The sequence below is a fragment of the Trichomycterus rosablanca genome, chromosome 13, assembly GCF_030014385.1.
Source record: "Trichomycterus rosablanca isolate fTriRos1 chromosome 13, fTriRos1.hap1, whole genome shotgun sequence".
NCBI classification, from domain to species: Eukaryota; Metazoa; Chordata; class Actinopteri; order Siluriformes; family Trichomycteridae; genus Trichomycterus; species Trichomycterus rosablanca.
This window is the reverse complement of record NC_086000.1, coordinates 26,668,187-26,692,826: the sequence shown is the minus strand read 5'-3', so window position 1 is coordinate 26,692,826 and position 24,640 is coordinate 26,668,187. Positions and strand designations below refer to the sequence as shown.

The 24,640-nt window shown below is 39.6% G+C and overlaps 1 protein-coding gene across 1 annotated transcript in view; it reads right to left on the bottom strand.

The window, feature by feature from the left end:
• Positions 1-5,805: 5,805 nt before the first annotated feature.
• Positions 5,806-24,640, bottom strand: part of LOC134325396 (G patch domain-containing protein 2-like) — a 48,180-nt gene continuing 29,345 nt past the window's right edge. Inside the window, exons 9-10 of the mRNA XM_063007576.1 lie at positions 16,829-16,914; positions 5,806-6,162 (exon numbers count right to left, since the gene is read on the bottom strand). Of these exons, the coding sequence (XP_062863646.1) occupies positions 5,999-6,162; positions 16,829-16,914 (250 nt within the window). The 3' untranslated portion in view covers positions 5,806-5,998. The remainder of the gene's footprint in view (positions 6,163-16,828; positions 16,915-24,640) is intronic.

The window sequence follows — 24,640 nt, the reverse complement described above, 5'->3', positions numbered from 1 at the left end:
AATTTATGAACCTGCACATCTCCTACACCTAAAACTGTAAACAAAATCTGATGTACAAAAACAGTATATAGCAATGATTTTTTTGTATTACTTAGCTCTAGCTTTACTGTACTTCTTAGAATGTGTAATGTGTTTGCATCATACTGGAGTAGCGCCAAACTCTCACCTGTTTTTGTTCCATTATAAAATCATTACTGAAATGAACGTTAATTATGTTTATAAATTGTTGCTGCATTTTGAATGACCTTCATTTATTTATTATTTTAACATCATGTTTTACACACTTTGGTTACATTCATGACAGGACAGGTAATTACACAAGATTCATCAGTTTAAGTTTAATGTCAAACACAGTCATGGACAATTTCGTATCTCCAAATCACCTGACTTGCATGTCTTTGGACTGTGGGAGGAAACCGGAGCTCCCAGAGAAAACCCACGTAGACACGGGGAGAACATGCAAACTTCACACAGGACCCAGACCACTCGACCTGGAAATTGAACCCAGGACCTTTTTGCTGTAAGGTGACAGTGCTACCCACCGAGCCACCGTGCCACCTGAATTACTTTTAAAATTTTACACTTTCAACACCATGATTTAACACTAAATTGAGAATCATATAAAGTAAAATGGCTTGTTCTACTGATGACAGGTAAATCTATATGTGTAACTTTGTGGGCAATCAGCTTGGACTACTAGAATCACTTTTTTTTCCAGAACGCAGTTGGGTATGGATCCACATCTACATTCTCTCTCACTAAGTCTGATGGTGAAATTGTTTTAAAAAGTACATGAAAGTTAAGCAGTTTACTATAGTAAATAATCACAGGAACATAAAAGCTTTAGACTATTCATACTATGCTTCAAAAAAAGCATAATAAAAGTGGTATTATTTGACACCAATGTGATCTGAAAATGTCAATTTATTTTCAGCTACATAAACCTTGTGTTTACAGTGCGAATTTATTTATTTTCTCCCCATTTTCCTCCCGAATTAGCGCACTCAATTTGTCTTCCGCTGCTGAAGGATACCTGATTGCACCCGAGCGGAGCACGTCGCTGTACACGCCTCTTCCGACACGTGCACAGCCCTCCTCTTCTTGCCCCTGCACTCTGCACAGGCGTCTCTTCCGCCAATCAGGGTCCTTACACAGCGTATGAAGACCCACCCACACACACATAGTCCGGCCCCCACCCTGCAGATACGGTGGCCAATTAGTATCTGCTGCAGGCACTGCCAATTATGCCCGCCAGATGGCACCCAGCCGACCGGTGGCAACACCGAGTTTTAAAGCGAGGAGTTCAGAATCTCTGTGCTGGTGTGCTAGCGGAATATCCCGCTGCGCCACCTGGGCATCTCACAGTGCAAATTTACAAGCAAGCATTGAACATCAAACATGACTTGACTGTCTACATTTAAGGTGGTTAGGTGGATATTTAATTCCATCTGTTTTTGCTAAACTATTTCTTTAAGTATGGTATTTTATATCTGTTCTTTTTAAACTTACACACCATTTCATTTACCACCATTTTATCTGGTCAGGATCAGTATCCTGGTGGGCCTGGTTTCCCCGGAATCACTGGGCGAAGTGCACTAACAGCGCAGAGAGAATGCCAATCCATCGCCCACCCCCCAAGATATAGCCAATCATGTCTGTATGTAGACACGCTACCGGCCAAGAGCCCCACTAAGAATTTGAACCCTACATTCCACGATTAGTATTGCTGCACCATGCGAGTACCTTCTTTATTTTCAGCATCAATAACAAAAGACTATAACAACCACAGATTTTAACCATAGTTGCTACCAATTTTTGAGAAATGTAACCTGGATATTTTAAAACATTGAAATCAAATGATGATTTTGAGCATGTTGGTCTGGATAAGTTCATGTACAGTTTATGTTGGCGTTATCTTACAGTGTAAATGGTCACTGGACCCCCCCTCCCCAAATAACAACAGTGGTGTGAAGACATGACCAGGCATCAGTCATTCCTGCACTCCTAGGTGCCTTTGTCAGGTGATTGCTGGCAAAAAAAAAAAGGAAAACAGATCAATACATCTCCTCTGGGGCCGACAGGTAATCTTTACCAAGGATGAAATATGAGGAGCATCAGCCCACTGGATTCCTTAACTGTAGCTGAGGTGATTGACTGGGTGCACTTGCAGCCCCCACTAACACTTTTTGCCCCTCCGCAGAAACTCATTTCACGGGGGGGGCTCATAAAGTAATGTTGTCATGACACCAACTAATTACTGACAGGTCGGTCAGCCAATTGTTCTGACGATTGACAAAACTTGATAAGAAAATACAGAGACCGATCTGTCAATTCCTCTGCATTACAAAGGCAACTGGTCATGAGGAAAAGGGACACTACACTTCCGACAGCTGTCTACAGAGCCGTGCTGGTCCATTTATAAATGTCAACACACACAAAGAGCAGCCAGCATCCGATTAACTCTAGTCTTTTGTGAAATGTTAGCACCTGCTGCATTTAGAACTGACGATGTGGACACAGGACTAGTAAGCAACAGGTTTTTGTCAGTAGTCTACTATAATGGTACTATTATAGGTGAAAACATGATTCTCAGACTGTTTACAGCATATTTGCAGTAACTTTATGCTTGTGACAAGAACAGCAGGATTAGGGATTATCAGTAAATTTCTCTCAGCTGAACAAAAAGCTCAGGATGGGCTATACCAAAGTAAACTCAAAGTTTGAGAATTTACTGGGAAGAGCAGTAACATTACAGGTCATTCATTTTATTTTCATGAACTGCCTTATTCTGGTCAAGGTCACCACAGGTCCAGTTCCACAGGGCACCAATCCATCTCAGGGCTTCAGCAACCTCCCCATCCCCACAGACATAGCCAATCATGTTTATGTGGGCGCCAAGTCGGCCAATAGCATTACTGTGATCCAAACCAAGAGCTTAGCAGTGATGGGCTAGCGTAAAAAGACTTATAACAGGCTGTGCCACCTGTGCACATTACTACAGGTTATGTATTCATTCAAATAAAACCCAGGTGTGTTTATATGTCGCAGCATGGTGAAAATGCTTAAGTTAGTATTAAGTCTAAGGTATGTTTTGTAGGCTGTAGATAGGTATTTATTGATGTAATGGGTGGCTAAACTGGCATGCATGACCAGGAGCATTGCTGAATGAAATTGCATCAGAATTTTGACTATGAAAAACAAATAATGTATTGACATTATTATTTAAATAACTAAATAATTATTTAGCACATAATTAAATTCAATTAAATTACTGAAGTATTTAAATTTAAATGATTTGCCAAAAAACAGTATTAATTATTTGCCAAATAATATGTGTGTATATACAGGGGTTGGACAAAATAACTGAAACACCTGTCATTTTAGTGTGGGAGGTTTCATGGCTAAATTGGACCAGTCTGGTGGCCAATCTTCATTAATTGCACATTGCACCAGTAAGAGCAGAGTGTGAAGGTTCAATTAGCAGGGTAAGAGCACAGTTTTGCTCAAAATATTGCAATGCACACAACATTATGGGTGACATACCAGAGTTCAAAAGAGGACAAATTGTTGGTGCACGTCTTGCTGGCGCATCTGTGACCAAGACAGCAAGTTTTTGTGATGTATCAAGAGCCACGGTATCCAGGGTAATGTCAGCATACCACCAAGAAGGACAAACCACATCCGACAGGATTAACTGTGGACGCAAGAGGAAGCTGTCTGAAAGGGATGTTCGGGTGCTAACCCGGATTGTATCCAAAAAACATAAAACCACGGCTGCCCAAATCACGGCAGAATTAAATGTGCACCTCAACTCTCCTGTTTCCACCAGAACTGTCCGTCGGGAGCTCCACAGGGTCGATATACACGGCCGGGCTGCTATAGCCAAACCTTTGGTCACTCGTGCCGATGCCAAACGTCGGTTTCAATGGTGCAAGGAGCACAAATCTTGGGCTGTGGACAATGTGAAACATGTATTGTTCTCTGATGAGTCCACCTTTACTGTTTTCCCCACATCCGGGAGAGTTACGGTGTGGAGAAGCCCCAAAGAAGCGTACCACCCAGACTGTTGCATGCCCAGAGTGAAGCATGGGGGTGGATCAGTGATGGTTTGGGCTGCCATATCATGGCATTCCCTTGGCCCAATACTTGTGCTAGATGGGCGCGTCACTGCCAAGGACTACCGAACCATTCTGGAGGACCATGTGCATCCAATGGCAGTGCCGTGTATCAGGATGACAATGCACCAATACACACAGCAAGACTGGTGAAAGATTGGTTTGATGAACATGAAAGTGAAGTTGAACATCTCCCATGGCCTGCACAGTCACCAGATCTAAATATTATTGAGCCACTTTGGGGTGTTTTGGAGAAGCGAGTCAGGAAACGTTTTCCTCCACCAGCATCACGTAGTGACCTGGCCACTATCCTGCAAGAAGAATGGCTTAAAATCCCTCTGACCACTGTGCAGGACTTGTTTATGTCATTTCCAAGACGAATTGACGCTGTATTGGCCGCAAAAGGAGGCCCTACACCATACTAATAAATTATTGTGGTCTAAAACCAGGTGTTTCAGTTATTTTGTCCAACCCCTGTATATATATATACAGTATATATATATATATATATATATATATATATATATATATATATTTATTTATTTATTTATTTTCATTTATTTTTTTGTAATTAATTATAATTATTATAATTAATAATTATTGGATTTTAATGCATTCATTTTAGTCAGTACATTTGGGACCAATAAATGTGAGATAATTTGTTTTTATGTTCTGTTTGCGTTTGTTTAAAGTAAAACCAAATTGAGGCAAAAAAACACCCAGAAATATTACATTCATTTAGAATTTGATCAGACAGAAGGACTAATGGGTGTAAGTGCTTAAACAGATATCCTCAAACATTTATAATTCACTGTGTAACACTACAGACATGTAAAGCACAGCTGAGCGAGCACTGTGCTTCACAAAACTTTCATGTGTGTACATTTGACTGAGGATTGTAAAGCAGGGGTTCAGGACCCTGAAGGGTGCATAAACACAAACTCACTCTGTTGTGCTAATGTGTGTTTTTAGAGCACTCCATTTCATATCCATGCTAATACAGGGATCAGATATTACCACTCCCTCATTGGTCGAGCTTCTTAGCATTGTATTACACAGTATAATGTATTAAACTACAAAGAGATGCCAAAAGTTGCCAAAAAAACCCAGAGGCTACACTGGTACACTACAGTGCTGTTACAACTATTCTAATAGTTTTATGCTGTTTATATTCCAGGTCCTAACATGCTTGATTATTCAGTATGAGTCCATTTACAAATCAAACTCTACAGCTCAACATTTAGAGCAAGGTTCTGCCTATTCGCCACTTATTACAGATCATATGTAATAGTTTAGTTTTCTGCAAAAATGTCCTACACTCTGTTTTACTACATGTACGTAATTGTGTGTGTGTGTGTGTGTGGTTTTGGGGGGGAGGGGGCATCTGCGAGTGTAAACAGACAAGACTTGCCAGCATCTAAACATTTTCTAATTTTAGAATAAGTAAAACTACTTATTTACTACTATGGTACCTGGTTCACAACTCACTATTCCCAGATTAGAGAAATGCATTATTATTTTTTGTTTTAAATAAAATTCAATGTTGATTTGTGTTGCTATAATATGACAGTACATCCGATCATAATCTGAAGCAATACAGTTGAATTAGAATGATGACAGGTTGGTTTAAACCATTAGCTGCCTCGGGAATCCATATTGACCCACAATTTAGGACAGTTTATCACAAAAATTCATACCCACGTGTAAAATTGTACTTTTGTTGGAAAGACTTCATCCATAATCAGAATTCACACTCACTTACAGGAACTTTGCTTTTTTCCTCCTGTGGAATCAATTCACACAGTATTCCCTCTGTTCCAGTGTAGGTCTTCCACCCTGAGCAGCTGTGCCCAACGAGAGGGCAGCCGAACTGAGAACATGTGTCAGTCGTCTTCTTGTTCCCTGTGGCTGCTGAATGAAGTGCCGATGTCGTGAGTGTAAGAAGTGCAGGGCAGGGGAAGAGCACATGCTCCTTCAGGAGAGAATCCCTGAGTGCAGCATTGATCAGCCTCTTCCTGCCTGGCATCCTTACAAAAAGGAAAGTAGGCTACAGAAAGATAGAAATGTCAGTGAGATCTTTGTACCTTTACTGAGATAAAAACAAAGTGCATTGGTCACAGAAATGAGGCAATTATTTATTTACTGAGATTTTATGTCTTCATTTTACACACTCTGGTTACATTTATGACAGGACAGGTAATTACTGGTTATGCATAATTCATCAGTTCAAGTCTTTTAATGTCAAACACAGTCATGGATTATTTTGTATCTCCAATTCACCTCACTTGCATGTCTTTGGACTGTGGGAGGAAACCAGAGAGCTCCTGGAGAAAACCCACACAGACACGAGGAGAACATGCAAACTCTACAGAGAAAAGACCTGGACCACTCCACCTGGGAGTCAAACCCAGGACCTTCTTTCTGTGAGGTCACAGTGCCACCCTCATATATATATATATATATATATATATATATATATATATATATATATATATATATATATATATATATATATATATATATATATATATATATATATAGAGAGAGAGAGAGAGAGAGAGAGAGAGAGAGAGAGAGAGAGAGAGAGAGAGAGAGAGAGAGAGAGAGAGAGAGAGAGAGAGAGAGAGAGAGAGAGAGTAATGAGTAGGTTATCGGTTCACGCCCCACCACCTGTTGGGCCCCAGAGCAAGTGATTTTGGTGATTAAATTGTAATTGTTTACAGTTATAAGTTGCTTTGGATAAAAGTGTCTGCTAAATGTTGTAAATATAAATGAAAATATTGGGGAAAAAATTACATTTCTTTAAAAATAATCTAAATTATGTCCCAGGACAGTTCATTATACCTCCCAGAATTCAGCTGCATAGAACATTCATCATTCCACAGTGACCAGAATGTACAAGCTTATCAGAGCTTACACACTCCAGAATAAAACCATCATTTAGAAAGAGCTGTCTCTGTTGGTCACTTCAGAAGTTTGTTCAGGTTACACAGCCATTTTGAGATGAGCTCCCGGGTTAGACGACTAAAGCGGGAACTAAAACTGACATTGTGGCTCTGGGCTGTCTCACAGGATTAAGCAGTACAGCCGTCACTAGCATGTGCTTTGGCTAGTCCCCATTATATCTGCTTGTGCCTTTTTCCAGATGACTTCCCCCTCAAGCTGATCCAGCCCGGGAAGAAAGGAAGGATCATTGATTAATATTTCTGGAGGGAATGATGGCTAACCGTAAGCTGTGTTAAACCCAAACAAAGGCCAACACTTAATCACATGAGCACGAGAATCTCCTGACCCTTGAATGTTTAAGAAAAGGTCAAAAGTGGTGAAATTCTGCTAAAGGAAAGTTATTAGAAAGCCTTCAAAGTGTAATCTTTGTTAGAAAAATATTTGTATAGAGTTTGATGTTTTATGGACATGCATTATGCAAACAGAAACCATTTTCTATCATTTGTAAACATGAGTTATTTATGTGTTGCCACTTTTCCCCCAGTAGTGCCATATCCATAAAGGGCATTGTTGCATTGTCTGTCTACAAAAGAAACCAGTTTAACAGAATATAAACAACCACTGGAAATGATCTGGCATGAACAGAGGGATTTGAATGTTTTAAAGGCTTCTTGTGTTCCGGCTCTCAAGAAACAATTATTTCCTAAGCACTTCTTGCAGACCTGCTCCTCCAGTGTTTATTAATCAGCTAATTACACACTGACAGTGATGAGGCTCCTGATTCATGCACTTAAATAAAAAGGACTGAATCACTCTTTAATGATTAGCCCTTTGTGCATATAGAAAAGCAACGTTCACTAAATAGGATGAAGGTGGCAAATAAAAAAGCATTTCATCATGTTAAGCAGTGCAAACAATGCTGAAACCCACTGGGTAATAATTCATGTACTGTAAATGTTTCTAAATAAGCCATTTTTAAAGTTTGTTTTAGAGGACCAGGCGCACCCTATGATGCAAACCCTCTTTTCTAATCATGTTTACATATCTCAAGATAATTGTGCTCTTCACACATATTGAAACAATCACTTAAAAGAAATTTTTTGAAGCAGGCTTAATGGCCTCACTATTCATCAGGTTTAAACATCATTAAACCTTTAAGTAAGTTCTGGACTGCAGACTGTGAAGTAGATCTTACCCTTTGTCATCACATGCCTTATATAAGAGTATTTTAAGCCCAATTAAAGCTGTTCTGAAAGCAAACAGAGGCCCAAATGGGCCATAAACATCCAGTTTGTTTGTTTATTAGGATTTTAACGTCATATTTTACACTTTGGTTACATTCATTACAGAAATGGTACTTCCTCATTACACAAGGTTCATCAGTTCACAAGTTTATATCAAAAACAGTCATTGACAATTTAGTGTATCCAATTCATCTCACTTGCATGTTTTTGGACTGTGGGAGGAAACCGGAGCACCCGAAGGAAACCCATGCGGACACGGGGAGAACATGCAAACTCCACACAGAAAGGACCTGGACCGCCCCACCTAGGGATCGAACCCAGGACCTTCTTAAACATTCAGTAAAAAGATGTGAAATGGCCGCTCAGGTGGCGCAGCGGTAAAAAGAAACGCGCTGCAAACAGGGCTGGATTCTGAGAGCGTGGTATCGAATCCAGCCTTGCTTTACCGGTTCGAAGCTGAGTGGCTATATGAGCAACGATTGGCCGGTTGCTCATGTGGGGGGTGGGACAAAGAACCGGATGTGGGTCTCTCTCTGTCAGAATGCGATTGCGTTTTCTGCCGGCTGATTGGAGGCGCTTACACAGAGATGGGAGAGGGTGCCCTTAGGGTGTGTCTCTCCGCATGCAACGCTAGGTGGCGCCAAACTCGTCGATGTGTGGGTGGCAAAGATGCATCTGGCTGCTGCTCGTGTTTCGGAGGGGATACGGGTTAGCTTCAATCACCTCCGTCAGGGCAGGGTTCGGCATAGACAGAGAGACAGCACGATGCTAATTGAACAATTGGATGCGCTAGAAGGGGAGAAAAAGGGGTTAAAAAAAAAAAAAAAAAAAAAAAAAAAAAAAAAAAAAAAAAGATGTGAAATGCAATCTGGATAGACAATCAGTAGGTTACAGGTTCAAACCCCACTACCTGTTGGGCCCCAGAGCAAGGTCATTAACATTCACTTGCTCAAATTGTAATTAGTTACAATTATACATTGCTTTGGATAAAAGTGTCTGCTAAATGATGTAAATGTAAATGGACAATATCCCAGCTCTGCCATGCAGCCACTGTTGGGCCCTTGAGCAAGGACCTTAATCCTCTAGGCTCTAGAGGTGCTGTACAATGGCTGACCCTGTGCTCTGACCCCAGTTTCCAAACAAGCTGGGATACGCGAGCAAAGAATTTCGTTGTGCTGTACACCTGTATATGTATATATGACAAATAAAGGCATTCTATTTTTGTCTAAGTAAAAGTAGTTTGATGATCTAAAACATTTAAGACAAATATGCCAAAATAGAAGAAATTGGGAAGAAAATTACATTAAAAAAATCTTAATTATGACCTAGGACAGTTCACTATACTTCCTAGAATTCAGCTGCATAGAACATTCATCATTCCAGTGACCAAAATGTACAACCTTATCAGAGTCACAAGAAAAAACCATGTATGCGCGTTCTTCAAAAAGTGTCTGCACTTTTTAAACCAAATGACATGACTTTTCTACATAGTCACCTTCCAATGCATTTTTCCCAGCGTCGTACCAACCTTTTAATGCCATCAGCAAAAAATTTTTTTGGTTGAGTGTGTAGCCACTGATGCACTGCTGCTTCCACATCATCATCACATGAAAATCTTCTTTCCCTTAAAGCTTCTTTAAGCGGTCCAAAAAGGTGGAAATCAGATGGCGCTAAATCCGGACTGTAAGCTCTCTCTTAGTCTCTCAGACACAACCAATTACTACTCCTCCCATCCTCACTGTTTCCAACCTAGATATAAAAGTGTGGAAACTTTTTGAAGATCCCTCGTACATTAAATGTAAATAATATTTACAGAAATCCATTCAATCATTTCTAACACCTTATTGTTATGTGAAAAGTAAATAAGCTGATGCAGATATATGACCTAAATGAAAACCTAAATTACTATAAGATGTTCTCATACAGGTTGATCAGAGGAGCAGTGGCATGGTGGGCATGACTGAGTGGCTCGCTCAGGTTGCTTTGCAGGTGCTAATGCTGGTATTCATCACCAGACCGGCACAATGTGTATCAGGTCTTATCACACTCTACAGTTTTCATAATGGCTTTATGAATGATTGTGTGCCAACATGCAAGCTCTGATGATCCGGACTGGACACAAGAGCTTTTCCATACACCCATACATTCATATTGGAAAGGAGCAATCAGGAGGTAAGAACAGACATGACAGGGAGGGAAGGGAGAGGAAATTAGAAGTAAAGGAGGGATACAAAAGGGGAGGTGAGGAAAGGAGGAATAAGGAGGAGAGAAAGAAAAGAGGAGCGTGTCAGTACGGGTATCAGTGGTGGGTTTTTGAAGGACGCAGGAGGAGAAGGAGGCATGCAGAGTAGAGTGGATGAGGCAAAATAGTGCGGTGGGCTGCATTTCTGTCAGCAGAAGTGATGGCTGAGCGCTGGCGTTATTTGTCTTGCGCTGCCATATGGCCCTCGCACCAGCATGGGCATTAATGAGAGGGGGCCGGACCGCCGGGCAAGAACACCAGGGCCTCAGATTCAGGTGATCTGTCACCATATATGAAAGAAAGAGAGAGAGAAAGACAGACAGAAAGAAAAAGAGTGCTGGGAAAAGTGAAAGATGGAGATGGAGGAATAAAAAGAAGAAGAAAGATAGACAGGTAGAAAAGGCCAGTATGGGAAAGCCAGAGAGAGAGAGATCACACTCGCTAACGGCAGCCAAAAAAATAGAAATCAAAGCTGACATGGTGCTTTGCATCCCAGCAAAAATGATATGCCCTTATTAGGGGGTAATACAATTCTGTGTTTTGAAGAGATGAACCTTAAGTGACAGTGACATGCCAAACCACCCAAATCATAAAAATCCTTCAGAATTCATACCACTGTTAGATTAATGTGGAATTTTCAAAGAAATACAATTACACAAGCTATTCAAACTAATCAATAAGAAAATTTGGTTCTCAGATGTTATACACCATTCTATACTTTCTACACTATTCTACTCTATACTAAATTTTAAACCTACACAAATACAACTCAAAGATATAATCTTCGGCCGCTCAGGTGGCACAGCGGTAAAAACACACGCTAGCGCACCAGAGCTGTGATTTCGAATACATCGTATCGAATCTCAGCTCTGCCTGCAGGCTGGGCTAAACGGCCACATGAACAACGATTGGCCTGTTGTTCATATAGGGGTGGGGTATTAAGCCGGATAGGGACTCCATAGTAACTGATGCACTACGACCTCTGCTGGCTGATTGATGGTGCCTGCACAGAGGTGGGGAAAAAGTGTGGATCAGGGTGTGTCTCTCTGTACACAAGGCTGATTCGAATATATGCACTCGTCTAGTGTGGGTGACAAAATGCATACGGCTGCTGCCCACGTGTCTGAGGACGCGTGGGTTAGCTTCGTTCTCCTTAAATCAGAGCAGGGGTCGGCATTAGTGGAGAGGAAGCATGATGCAATCGGGCAATTGGACGCATTAAAAAAGGTCTGGAGAAAAAGTGGAGAAAATGCATAAACAAACAAACAAAAAAAACAAAAAAAGAAAAACAAATGCCTCCCCCAATGCCAGACATAGCCAATCATGTCTGTATGTAGATGCCTGACCGGCTGATACCACTTCTGGGAATTCTAACCCTGAATAGCATAATTTACCCCGCACCATCCAAGCACCTCAATAAAGTATATATTTAATCACTCACTGTGAGTTCATTTCAACAGCCAATGCTGCTTCTGAATGCGAGGTACAATATATGGACAAAAGTATTGGGACAACCTTTCAAATGTTTTAATTCATGTGTTTGAGTCACAACAGTTGCTAACAGGTGGTGTAACAAATCAATTATATAAACAAAATTACATCCCTCTAACCTTGCAGCAACAGTTACAAAAGGCCCTTTCCTGTTCAAGCATGACAGTGACCCTGTGCACAAAGCAAGGTCTATAAAGACATGAAGAAAAGCTTGGTTTAAAGTATCTCCAGTGGCCTGCACAGAGCCCTGACCTCACTGAACAGCTTTGGAATTAACTGAAAGTTCAGTTGAAGCTTTCTTGACCAATATCAGTGTCCAGCCATACTATTAGCCATATAGTAAATACACTACTAAGGGGAAACTCATGCAGACATGACAGTGACTAGAGGAGATGATTAAACCCAAGTCCCCAGGACTTATGTTGCTGTGCAATTTCTGTTACAAACAAATGATACTTTGCATTAGTTTTACCAATGACTAAACTATAACTTTTTTCCATAAGATGAGACACTGCTTAAAAAACATATTTGTGTTTAGCATCATAGTGGTGGGTCTGATTGCAAAAACCCTTTACCCAAAACCCTTTTAGAGATCACCATCAGTAAGCAGAATGACTTTATACAGTCTTGTTTCAGTGGTGTTCTATTACATTCTCAGTAAGAGAAAAGTTGTCAAATAATGTGTGATAATCCCACGTTCTCAAAAATGGCAGAATGTTGAAAAAACTCTTTAATATCAGACAGATTTCTGGTAGAAACATCTATCAGCCTTGTGTTTGGGTTAGAAGTTTGAAAAAACAGTGTTTTTGTATGGTTAGGTTAAGGAAAAGGAGGATGGGTGCCTGGCAGCCAATTTGGAACTGTAAAATGGAGAGCTCATCCAATCCAAACAGTCTGATGAGTTCTCTCACAGCTAGCTTCAACACAATGTCTACTATGTGCTAAAGAGGTAAAGAAAGGGGTCTGAGCAACAGCTGGGTACAACCAGCACAATACCCAGAGGAACACTGGTACACACCTCATCCTGTCACCAAGGAACACTGCTAAGCACACACTCGAAAATCACACTGTCACACACACCGTGTCTCTGTGGCCCTTGCCTGATTACATCTCTCGCTGGGATTCAGCAGGTAGCACCGTCGCTGTGCACAAACCCAAATTAACAGCAGGAAAGTAATTGCCATTTGAACAATCAAACAGACAATATCTTTCAGTGTTGCACCGACTGACTCTAATATAACCAGAGCGGGTACTGGCCCTGTGAGACGCCAGAGTAAAGATTTATACAGAGCAGATGCAGCCACAGACACTGACATTGGATGACACCCACTGCATGATAAATCACAACAGACCCAGACTCTACACTCAGGACATAAACATACTCTGCAGAACAAGGGCATATGTAGAGAAATTGAAGGGGAAAAAAGATTACAATTATTTTCTGGAATACACCTTTAAATGCTGTTAAGAAACTGGGATATTATGAATTATTGAGGGGAAAAAAAATACAGAAACAATTTCTCTATGTAATTATAAAACATACAATGTTTCATTTACATTCACATATTCTTTTTTTAGGCCTTAGAAACTCCCAAAATGGCATAAAAAATGTAATGGTTCATATTTTTACCTTTAGTATTTCTTTAATTTAGGCTTGAAGAGTTAAAGGTAAAACAAGAAAAGGACAGCCGAATAACAAGATACTTGATACAATAGCAATATACAATTTGAGGATCAATAAACAAGTCATTAAGAAGCCAGAAGGCCCAATCAAAAGACAGGATGTTCTGAAAAAATACTATCCATGCAGTCATCAGAAGTCAGAATTGACTTGACGGCACTTTTTTGGATTTACCTTTTACAGCAAAGGTACATTTTGATACAACTGACCTGGCTGAACATGAATTTTGAAAGGAGGATGTATATTTCTTGATGCATGCTCAATATTCCAGGTACACAAATCCAAAAAGTTAAATCAGTTCATCTGGACACAAAGCTCAGACTGAAGAAGTCACTTGGATGAGTGATGAAATATATCTCCACACCAAACTTTGTGTCCAGATGAACTGATTCAACTTTGTGGAGGATGTTTATTCATGAGGTAGACAGGGTATTTTTTTCTGATTGATAAGATTAAGATCCTGTTTGATTATGCCAAATTATACTTTTTTTTTCCATAGTAAAGTGAGGGCTAAACGACTGAAGCAACTAGTTAGAACTCTTGATTTTCTTGTAAGGACCTTCTTGCTGTGAGGCGACAGTGCTAGCCACTGAGCCACCGTGCCACCCTTTGCACTGAAGCACATGCTCAGATGATTTTGAGTAGGTGGATTAGATCTAATCAGAGGCTTATCAAGGTTAAAAAGATTTTTAATACTGACCTACAGTATTATCTAATTAAATGCCAAATAAAGGCATTTTTACTAGTGATCCAGACTCTTAGCCCTCACTGTATATACCGGGTGAGTCAAAATTATGTTAACACTAATGGATCTATTCCCCACGAAATGTGTCCGGGCTTTAAATGGTACTGTTGCTCACTGGTTTTTGTCTGTTGAACATGATGGCAAACAGGTCGAGACTGTCCTGTAAATCATCTTACACATATGAAGTATGTTTTGTGAATAAATGGTTTCCGCCATTAAAGTGTTAACATAATTTTGACTCACCCTGTAGATACAAGCTAAATGTAGCACAATGTTTTTAAATGTACTTACATATAGTGACTGTTATTTATTTCACACAATTGTATTGATTAAACACATAATCCAGCACATCTATTACTAACCCAAAATACTGTCAATGAAAATCCTCAAAGTCTACTAGCACAGATATGAGTGCTATTTATTTTGGCAACCTGGCATGCCTCCAAACTAACATTCACTAAATATGAGGTGAAATACTAAAACTATTAATCAGCTTCAATTTATTCTACCAATTATCAAATATTATATATAAAGAGTTAAAAAGCTGCACTGCATGGTCTCATCACGAAAAAATAGAAAGCTAATTGTTGAAAAAATGCTGAAAAACTTTTCCCCCCTACAGTTCAGCTAAAATGGGCAATAATTGATACCCCTTTTCTGCCAAGCACCATACGAGGATGAAGGGGCAAAGGTGAAACTTTAAGTTTTATGGGAACCAGCATAGTAATGTGGGGAGGTGAAGGACAAAATAGCCAGCCATTCCATCACTCAACACAATAAATGGATGCAATCTGTATCCCTGTACAGCAGTGGCTGTTTTTAAATTCCACCTCTTTTATCCAAATGAATGATGGACTCTGGTACAGTGCACTGTGCGACAATATTAATATACATCAGAGGCCAGCGCCCCTCACTAAATCAGAAACCTGTGAGCATTTGTTATTTAAATGACAAACAGCGCACGAGTGTGGAGGCACAAACAAAGGAGACTTTGGAAAAGAGGCGGACAAACCAATTCAGATTTCAATCCTGTGAAGCTGGGCACAAGAGCAGGGAACCATCAGTATAATGAAAAAAGGCAGACAGGCCAGCCCAAACGGGTGAGGGGCTCCAACATCCCGCCATTCCCAATATCCGCTCGTTCTCATCACCCCTTCCCTTCCTGAGACCAGTCACAACAAGCAGAGGGTTTTCAACAAGTAATAAATAATGTTTCATATAATAAACTACAAAACTGCTTAAATCTTATGAGATTTCAATATATTTGTACAATTTTAAAATCAGCAGTAATTAAACCATAAAACATATACAGTAAGTGAGTGTAATCACAAATAACATTATGGCTGAAATTTAACTGCAAGCCACGAGCCGTGATAATATTTATGATAGCAGACAGCCTTGAGCGTTCTATTCTTTTATACAGCTCTCACCCTAAAGAAGTTGGGACAGTAATTACAAACCTCATTTCTGATAAAGTTTTTTACATTTGTAAAATGCATTAAAAACAAGAATCTATGATTTGTTCATTTATTTGAATATTTAATAAACTGAAACGGCGCCCAGGTGGCGCAGCAAGATATTCCGCTAGCACACCAGCGCCGAGATTCTGAACTCCTCGGTTCAAAACTGCGTTGCCACCGGTCAGCTGGGTGCCATCTAGTGGGCATAACTGGCAGTGCCTGCAGCAGACACGTTTCTGCTAGGGCGGGATGACCGGACTATGTGGGTGGGGTCTTCAAACGCTGTGTAATGACCCTGATCAGCAGATAGAGAGGCACCTGTGCAGAATGCATGGGTGAAAAAGGGGGTTCCGCTAATGGCTGTGCGTGGGTCGTAGGAAGCGTGAGCAGCAATGTACCCACCTCGACTGCAATCCCCAGCAGCAGAAGACAAATTGACTACACTAAATTGGGAGAAAAAATATATATATGAACTTGACTTGAGAAATCTCAGTCTGTGTATGGCAAGGCTAGAAACTACTGATTAATGTGCCTGACCTTTAAGCCTTCCGTCAGCATTGCACAAGAAACTGTCATGCAACTGTGATAAATATAGTCACAGAGATCAGGATTACTTCAAAAAACCTTCGTCACTTAACACACTCTACCACAGCATCGAAAAATAAAGCCTGAAACTCTTATTAAGCAAAGAACAAACCATACAACTATTACATGGGTTATGGCAGTTGGGGGCAGAAAAGTGGTGGTTTCCTCCTATTTTCCAAAACATGCAGAAGGTGAATCTTTATAGATAAATAATTAGTTTAGCGCTGGATAAAAGTGGTTAGTACATAAAGGATTAAATGAATGCAGGTGGATTATATGTTACTGGGATGTTTAATTTATGTACAGCAGTAGGCAATACCTGAAGTGGCTGGAGCTATTGCTATGGTCTTCCTCCTTCTGTTGACGTCTCCTGCACATAGAAATCCCAGCTGCACACTGCGCTGTCTACTACAGAAAAACAACACACATAAATAAAAAAATAGTTAATCATTAAGTATTAAAGATTGCATATTGTTAATTATCTGTTATTGTATTGATTGAAATAAAATAACAATAAAAACAATAAAAGTTGTAAAGGAATTTCAGTATAGTCATGTATCATCAATACTTTTGTACCAGTGTTTGTTTTTTAACCATCAATTAAAAAAAACCCTGGATCAATGACATCAGTGTCAGTATCAAGCAAAGTAAGAACCCAGCTATATTTCATATACTGCCTTTCCACTGATAACTTTATAATTATTTTAATAATTAGGTTGCTGTGAAGGAACTTCAGTGACCTGTACAGAGCGCTGACCTCAAACCTCTCATTTAACTCCATATTAATGCCATTGTTTTTGATTGTGATGAAAATTAAAAGTGAAATGGAGAAAAACAGAAGGATAGAAAAAAAAACCCATCATTTTCATGTATTTTCAAACTAAACCCGGACATAGCCTATCATGTCTGTATGTAAGCCCAATCTGATGATAGCACCTCTGGAGATTCTAACCCTGGATTTCTGTTGTAGTGGGCTAGTGTAATTTAGTGCTATAATTATAATAATTATATTACTAATACTACTACTAATACTAATACCACTTCAACTAATAATAATAATAATAATAAATAATAATAATAATTATTAATAATAATAATAATAATAATAATGGCGCCCAGGTGGTGCAGCGGGATATTCCGCTAGCACACCAGCGCCGAGATTCTGAACTTCTCGGTTAGCAGGCATAATTGGCAGTGCCTTCAGGGAGGGATGACCGGAATATGTGGACAGGGTCTTCAAACGCTGTGTAAGGACCCTGACCCTGCAAATATATATTTAATAGTCCTCTGAGAGGGTGGGGGTGGAGGGATTGTCCCCATTCGCTTAATGATGATGCTTTTTAAATCTATACTTTTTTTTTCTAATTTTCTAAGCAAGTAGTGTGGCTCAACAATTTTGCTGACACCCTTTTATTACAAATGTTTATCATGAAATTGTATGTTTCTATTGTAAACCATGTGCCATACCATCCATCCATATTACCAATACAAAGTAATTATTAAAATAAATAATACATGGAATCCTAAAAGGGTATAAAGACATAGTGTAGGGTTATAGAAAGAAAAAAATGATACCCTTAGAAATTCCCAGTGCTCTGTTTAAAGTATGTAACACAATGAATTTATTTATTCAGAAAATATCTGTAGCTGGTAGGAATGAAAAACAGCCTAGGGAATGTAGCAGTTCAAGGCAGGAAGAAGTAAGATGTAGTGCAGGAGTTTTAACAGAAATATCAGTGGAAGGAAAGGAGGTGCTTGAGCCGTGTGTCTCTGTCGCTGCTGGGTACAGATAAACAAATTACCCTGGCTACAGACCCCCTGCGTCTACTGTGATGTAAAGTTAAGGTCAAGGTCCTCTCGACTGCCGAGGAGGGGGGTGGGCTGATGCTTTGAGAGCTGATGTGAGAGCGTGTGCACATCATCTGATCTCGGTAGAAGAAGAAAAAATACCTACGAGATATTTATTCTTACTTGTAAAACTGCTGTAGTCTTTCTGTAGTATTGTCGCCAGTATCTATAAGCCTCCTGGGCAGAATATATAGGCACTTTATTGTCAGGATTTTACCTATATTGGGGGCTTATGTGAAAAACAATGACCACTCTGGCAAACGTGATACCTGCCAGAGTGCAGCTCATCTTTGGCACCCCTATAAAACCCTCGACTCCGGCTCGCTGAGATAGGGACCCTTTAACTGCCTGTGCATTCCCTGACCTCAAAAGCCATAAATAACATGATACTCACGCTACCTGAGAAGATGGAAGAGGGGGGAGAGCTGAGCAAAGTCTCTATGTTGTATAATCAATAGGTATAAAAATAAATGACTTGACCGGTATTCTCCGCCTGTTACCTCCCTCTAATAAAATCTTTGTAATGCATATTTCATTTACTTTTATACTTATTGATTAGCTGTAGCCCAGTTAGTAAATCACACATCTATCGATCCCTCAATCGTAGCTCTGTCGGACAGCGTATAACCAGCCATTTGCCGCACTGATAAAGAGCTCAGCCATTGAACTCCCCACAGTAAATCTTTGCAAACTAACTTTTTAATTCCAAAATCAATGGCTGCTTAAACACCACATTATTTCACTGGCTGCTGCCCTGGCCAGTATTAAACGTAATACCCAGATGCATTTGAGTCTAATTCACAGGGGTATGGCCCTCTGTCTTTCTCGGCTTCGCTAAAGCTCTGTCAGACTGTCAGTTACTTTCTGGCTATTTGTTTAAGACAGTACAGATCACGAGAAGCTCCGCTAGCTTTCCAGGTTTGCCTTTGTAGTGATTATAGCAGGCATGTCCAAAGTTTACACCGTGTGAACTTAAACCCAATGCACACATGCATATCTTCCAACAATGTAAACAATTTTTCAGTTTGAGACCTAGACAATAGCCAGGTAAATATCATGTTGGTTATAGTTATATACTGATATATTTCTGGGTAAATAAAATACAGAGGTGAGCGATTTGAAAATTAACAATCTCCAGGAGGAGACATTACAATTTTTACATTACAATCATCTTTAATATCACATGAGAAACTCTTCAGCATGTCAGTATATACAGATTGTTTCTACAGCTTGTTTTACAAAGGTAAAAACATGTAATCATTTGGGACAAGGGGTTAAAAATCCCAGATACCCTGTTTTGTCATGTAAAATTAATCCAGAACAGCAGAACTGTCACTTAAGTGTTGTCGCCTCTGTTACTGTCTTTCTCGGCTTCGCTAATGCTCTGTCAGACTTTCAGTTACTTTCTGGCTATTGTTTAAGACAGTACAGATCACGAGAAGCTTCACTAGCTTTACATGTTTGTTTTTGTAGTGGTTGGAGAATTGTTATAGCAGGCATGTGTGGAACTTTGACTAATTTTAACTTATTTATTTATTAGGATTTTTCAACGTCATGTTTTACACTTACACAGGAACAGTAGTTACTCATTACACAAGATTCATCAGTTCACAAGTACAATGTCAAACACAGTCATGGACAATTTTGTATCTTCAGTTCACCTCACTTGCATGTCTTTGGACTGTGGGTGGAAACCAGAGCTCCCGGAGGAAACCCACGCAGACACGGGGAAACTCCACACAGAAAGGACCTGGACCGCCCCCATGGAGATCAAACCCAGGACCTTCTTGCTGTGAGGTGACAGTGCTACCAACTGAGCCACTGTGGCGCCCCTGATTTTAACTTAAATCCATTTAAACAATTTTCCAATGTAAACAATTTTCCAGTTTGAGACCTAGTACAATTGCCAGGTAAATATCATGTTGGTTCAAAAGCTGATATAGTTCCAGGTAAATAAAATACTGAGATGAGTGATTTAAACATTAACATAGAGAAAAAGCTTCAGAAGAAGAAATTACAATCATCTCATAGAGTAAGTACATTTCATTTACATTTTTGGCATTTAGCAGACGCTTTTATCCAAAGCGACTTACAATTATGACTGAACACAATTTTAAGCAATTAAGGGTTAAGGGCCTTGCTCAGGGGCCCACCAGTGGCAACTTGGCAGTGTTGGGGCTTGAACCGGCAACATTCTGATTACTAGTCCAGTACCTTAACCGCTGAGCTACCACTGCCAGCCACCACTGCCAGCCACCACTGCCCATTTCTTGGACCTGATCTCTATACAGCAATGCTACTGGAGGATGTTTGTAATGATAATAGCATACACTATATGGCCAAATGTATGTGAACACCCCTCATAATTACTGAGTCTAACATCAAATGCATAACTTAGCCTTTTTGTACAACATCAGACTTCACAAATTATCTTGACTAAATGCATTCTGGTACAAATTCTTACATACACTCCAATTTCTTGTGAAAGCCCTCTAAAAAGTGGAGATGGACACATACAAAGAGGAAAATTACTGAGCTAATTACATATTAACACCTGTGGTAATTGGAATAACCCCAAGATTCGTCTTTAATATCACATGCATACCTGAAATTGTATTATAACAACTATAGCTTGTTGTAAACATAATCATTTGGAACAAGGGGTTTAAAAAATCCCAGCTATCCTGTCATGTCATGTAAAATGAATCTGGAACTGCATTAATGTCAGCACATTTGAATAATTAAGTTAGGAAAGTGCTGTCGGTACACAGTAATGAGCCATAATGTAAAATTATTTGAGTAAATGAGCAGTTCATTATATTGCTAATTACCGGTTAGGTAGAAAAAAAACACTACTAATAAACAAATGTTATTATTTTAAAACTAAATTCCACTGGCTGTGTTGTATGTGAGAATGTTCCATATTTTACATCATGTGTAAAAAGGTTTTGCCAGCTAAAACCTGTATGTGTGAATGAAACAAAGCCGTGCCAATACTAGGAAACATGCCCTGCTATTACAGTGGTTTGAAATTTATTTATAGGTAGAAAGTAACACTTTATTTTTATTTATTTCTGATTGTGAGATCTGTCTGATTCTTCATGATGCACCATACATCTTCAATAGGAGACAAATCAAGACTGCAGGCAGGCCAGTCAAGCACACAAATCCTGTCTATGAAGCCACATTCTTGTAACTCATGCAGAACGAGGCCTGGCATTGTCCTGGTGAATTAAACACCGTCGTCTTGACGGTGTGTGTCTCTTCAAAATACCAATATAAGCCTCCTTGACAATAGTACCTTTACATATATGCAGATCATCCATGAGTTGTGTATTAGAGGAAGTATTCCAACAGGTCTCAAATGACAAGGACTGCCTCTGTTAATTTTGATGATTCGTGTGCTGTAGCAATAAGAATTCCATTCATTGAAATTAAGACACTATGTCCGAAAACAACTCTAAACCAATATATCTCCTCCAACAAAAAATATGCCAATATATGACTTAACTGTATGGTTCTACTAATAGTGAGCATGATTTATTACTCTAGTGAAAGCATTTTAGCTCAAAAATCCAGTAGTGGTGAGCATTGCACTACTCCAGTATACACATGATATTGTGCATTTACATTACAATTTTGGCATTTAGCAGATGCCTTTATCCAAAGCAACTTACATTACAGTTACAGTATACAGCCTGAGCAATTTAGAGTTAGAACCAGCAACCTTTGGATTAGTACTCCAGTACCTTAACCACTAGGCTACAGCTTGCCCTTGTGCATAATGATCTTAGGCTTTTACAATATAATGCTGTCACTTTTAAAACCCTTATTAAGGGATAGTGGTATACAGCAGGTTTATCTCTAAGTGCTAAGTCAAGCACTTGAGATCTGTGTAAAAGTTAAATACAAAATGAATGCATCATGATTTTCTTTAGTGTAAAAAAATATGTTCACTACTGGAAAGCAACATTACTAAAAAGGTTTGCGTACTTGCACCACATTACCTAAACCCAGAAAAACAAGGACAAAAGCTCTACTGCAGAGCAGAAGACGAGCACATGCCAAAAGAAACTCTGGACTGAAAGATCAACTGAGTCATGCAAAGACATCTGGAACATTGTTAGCATTCACTGGTCCCTCAGGCACGACATAAACCCACACTGACATGAGGGTCAATTGTCATTCGCATGCCCACACCTCCAAAGCAGATATATCAATTAAAAATAATAAATCAAAAAGACGCAGGAGCTGCCGCTAGCTGCTGGCACACCATCTATTTTCATTAGGCTACAGGGCACTCCAGGTGTGAGGAGGATCTCAAGATGAATAGAGGTATTCAAATGAATCAAAAAGGATTAGGGTCCCCTGGGATTGCAATCAATGCTAGCAAATCAATAATCAATAGGCCACTCACACCAATATACTAACTGCTGACATCAAGATCTTACAATTAAAATGAAAAGCAGGCTAGAGCAGTGCTGGAGGACTATGATTTATCTCAAGCCACCGAATGTCATTTAGAAATAAATAAAGTCTATCGAGTAAAACCTGCATGGACCAGAAGCAGGTGGGATGTGGTTATGCATTTTAACATGGCAGCGGAGTGTGAGGTATAACAGGGTGATCTGTCATGGGCTGATGTCTGTTCAAACAGATTCACGCTAACATAAAACAACTCTAGAGGAGCTAATAATGTTTACTGTAGATCATACAGGAAAATAGAAGAAAATATTAAGCTGCAGAAGTTTATTTTAGTTAAAACATTTCTGTAAATAAAACCAATAAAATCTAACAATTTTACAAACCTCATTTCCAGAAAAGTTGGAACACTTTAAAAAATGCAAAAAAACTGAAATCTATCATTTGTTAATAAATTTAAACCCTTATTTAACAAAGGTTGAAAAAAGGATTTTAAATGTTTTTAACAAATTTAAAAAATTGATGCCTACAACACACTCAAAAAAGTTGGGACAGAGATGTTTTTAACACTGGGTCAAAATATATTTTCTTTCACTTACACTTACATTTTTATGGTTTAGATATTCAAGATAATAATTGCTACAGTTTTGCAAAAGGACTTAAGTTGCTCAACAGTCTGTGGTCGCTGTTGTCTGATTCTCCTCTTCATAATGTACCACACATTTTGGCTAAGTGGGTAGCACTGTCGCCTCACAGCAAGAAGGTCCTGGGTTCGATCCCCAGGTGGGTGGAGTTTGCATGTTCTCCCCGTGTCTGCGTGGGTTTCCTCCGAGTGTTCCAGTTTCCTCCCACAGTCCAAAGACATGCAAGTGAGGTAAATTGGAGATACTAAACTGTCCATGACTGTGTTCGATATAACCTTGTGAACTGATGAACCTTCTGTAATGAGTAACTAATGAGTAATGTTAAAATCCTAATAAACAAACAAACAAACCATACATTTTCAATAGGAGACAGATCTGTACTGCAGGCAGGCCAGTCAGGCACCCACACTCTATGTCTACTCTGTTGTAACTCGTGCTGAATGAGACCTGGCATGTCTTGATGGCAGCATGGGTCTCTCCAAAATACCAATATAAGCCTACCGTATTTTCCACACCATAAGGCGCAGTCTCAATTACGGGGTCTATTTCTGTACTTAACCCATACATAAGGCGTATAAGGTATTATAAGGCGCATGCAAACAAATGTTTGTTGTTTTGCAGCATACCAGTAGTATACCTACCGGAGGCGTGGCGGAGGTAAGCGTACGTACTGTACGTATTACGTAATGTTCTCTGATTGGTTTATCGCTGCCAGCGTACGTAGTGTACGTATTACGTCCCTGTGTCAGCGGGAAATGGTCCGATAATCAATCAAGCGGAGCACTTACCAAAGTCGCACAACAACATTTTTACAGATTTTGGAACCGGATTTTGGAACCGAATTATAAGGCGCACAGCAGATTTTTGAGAAAATTTAAGGCTCTTAGGTGCGCCTTATAGTGCGGAAAATACGGTACTCATTAATGGTACCTTCACATGTATGCAGATCATCCATGCCGGCGGCACTGATGCACCTCCATGCCATCACAGATGCTGGTTTTTGCGCTTTTCGTTGGTAACAGTCTGGATGGTCTTTTTCACCTTTGGCACAAATAATTCAATGTCCCTTTTTTCCAAAAAAAAAAAAGCTGAAACATGGACTCATCTTACTACAGAACATGTTTTTATTGTCTTTCGGTCCAGCTCAGACAACTCACTGGTGTTTCAGTGCAATATTAATTTTTGGCTTACTTTTTACATAATACAGTTTTAGTTTG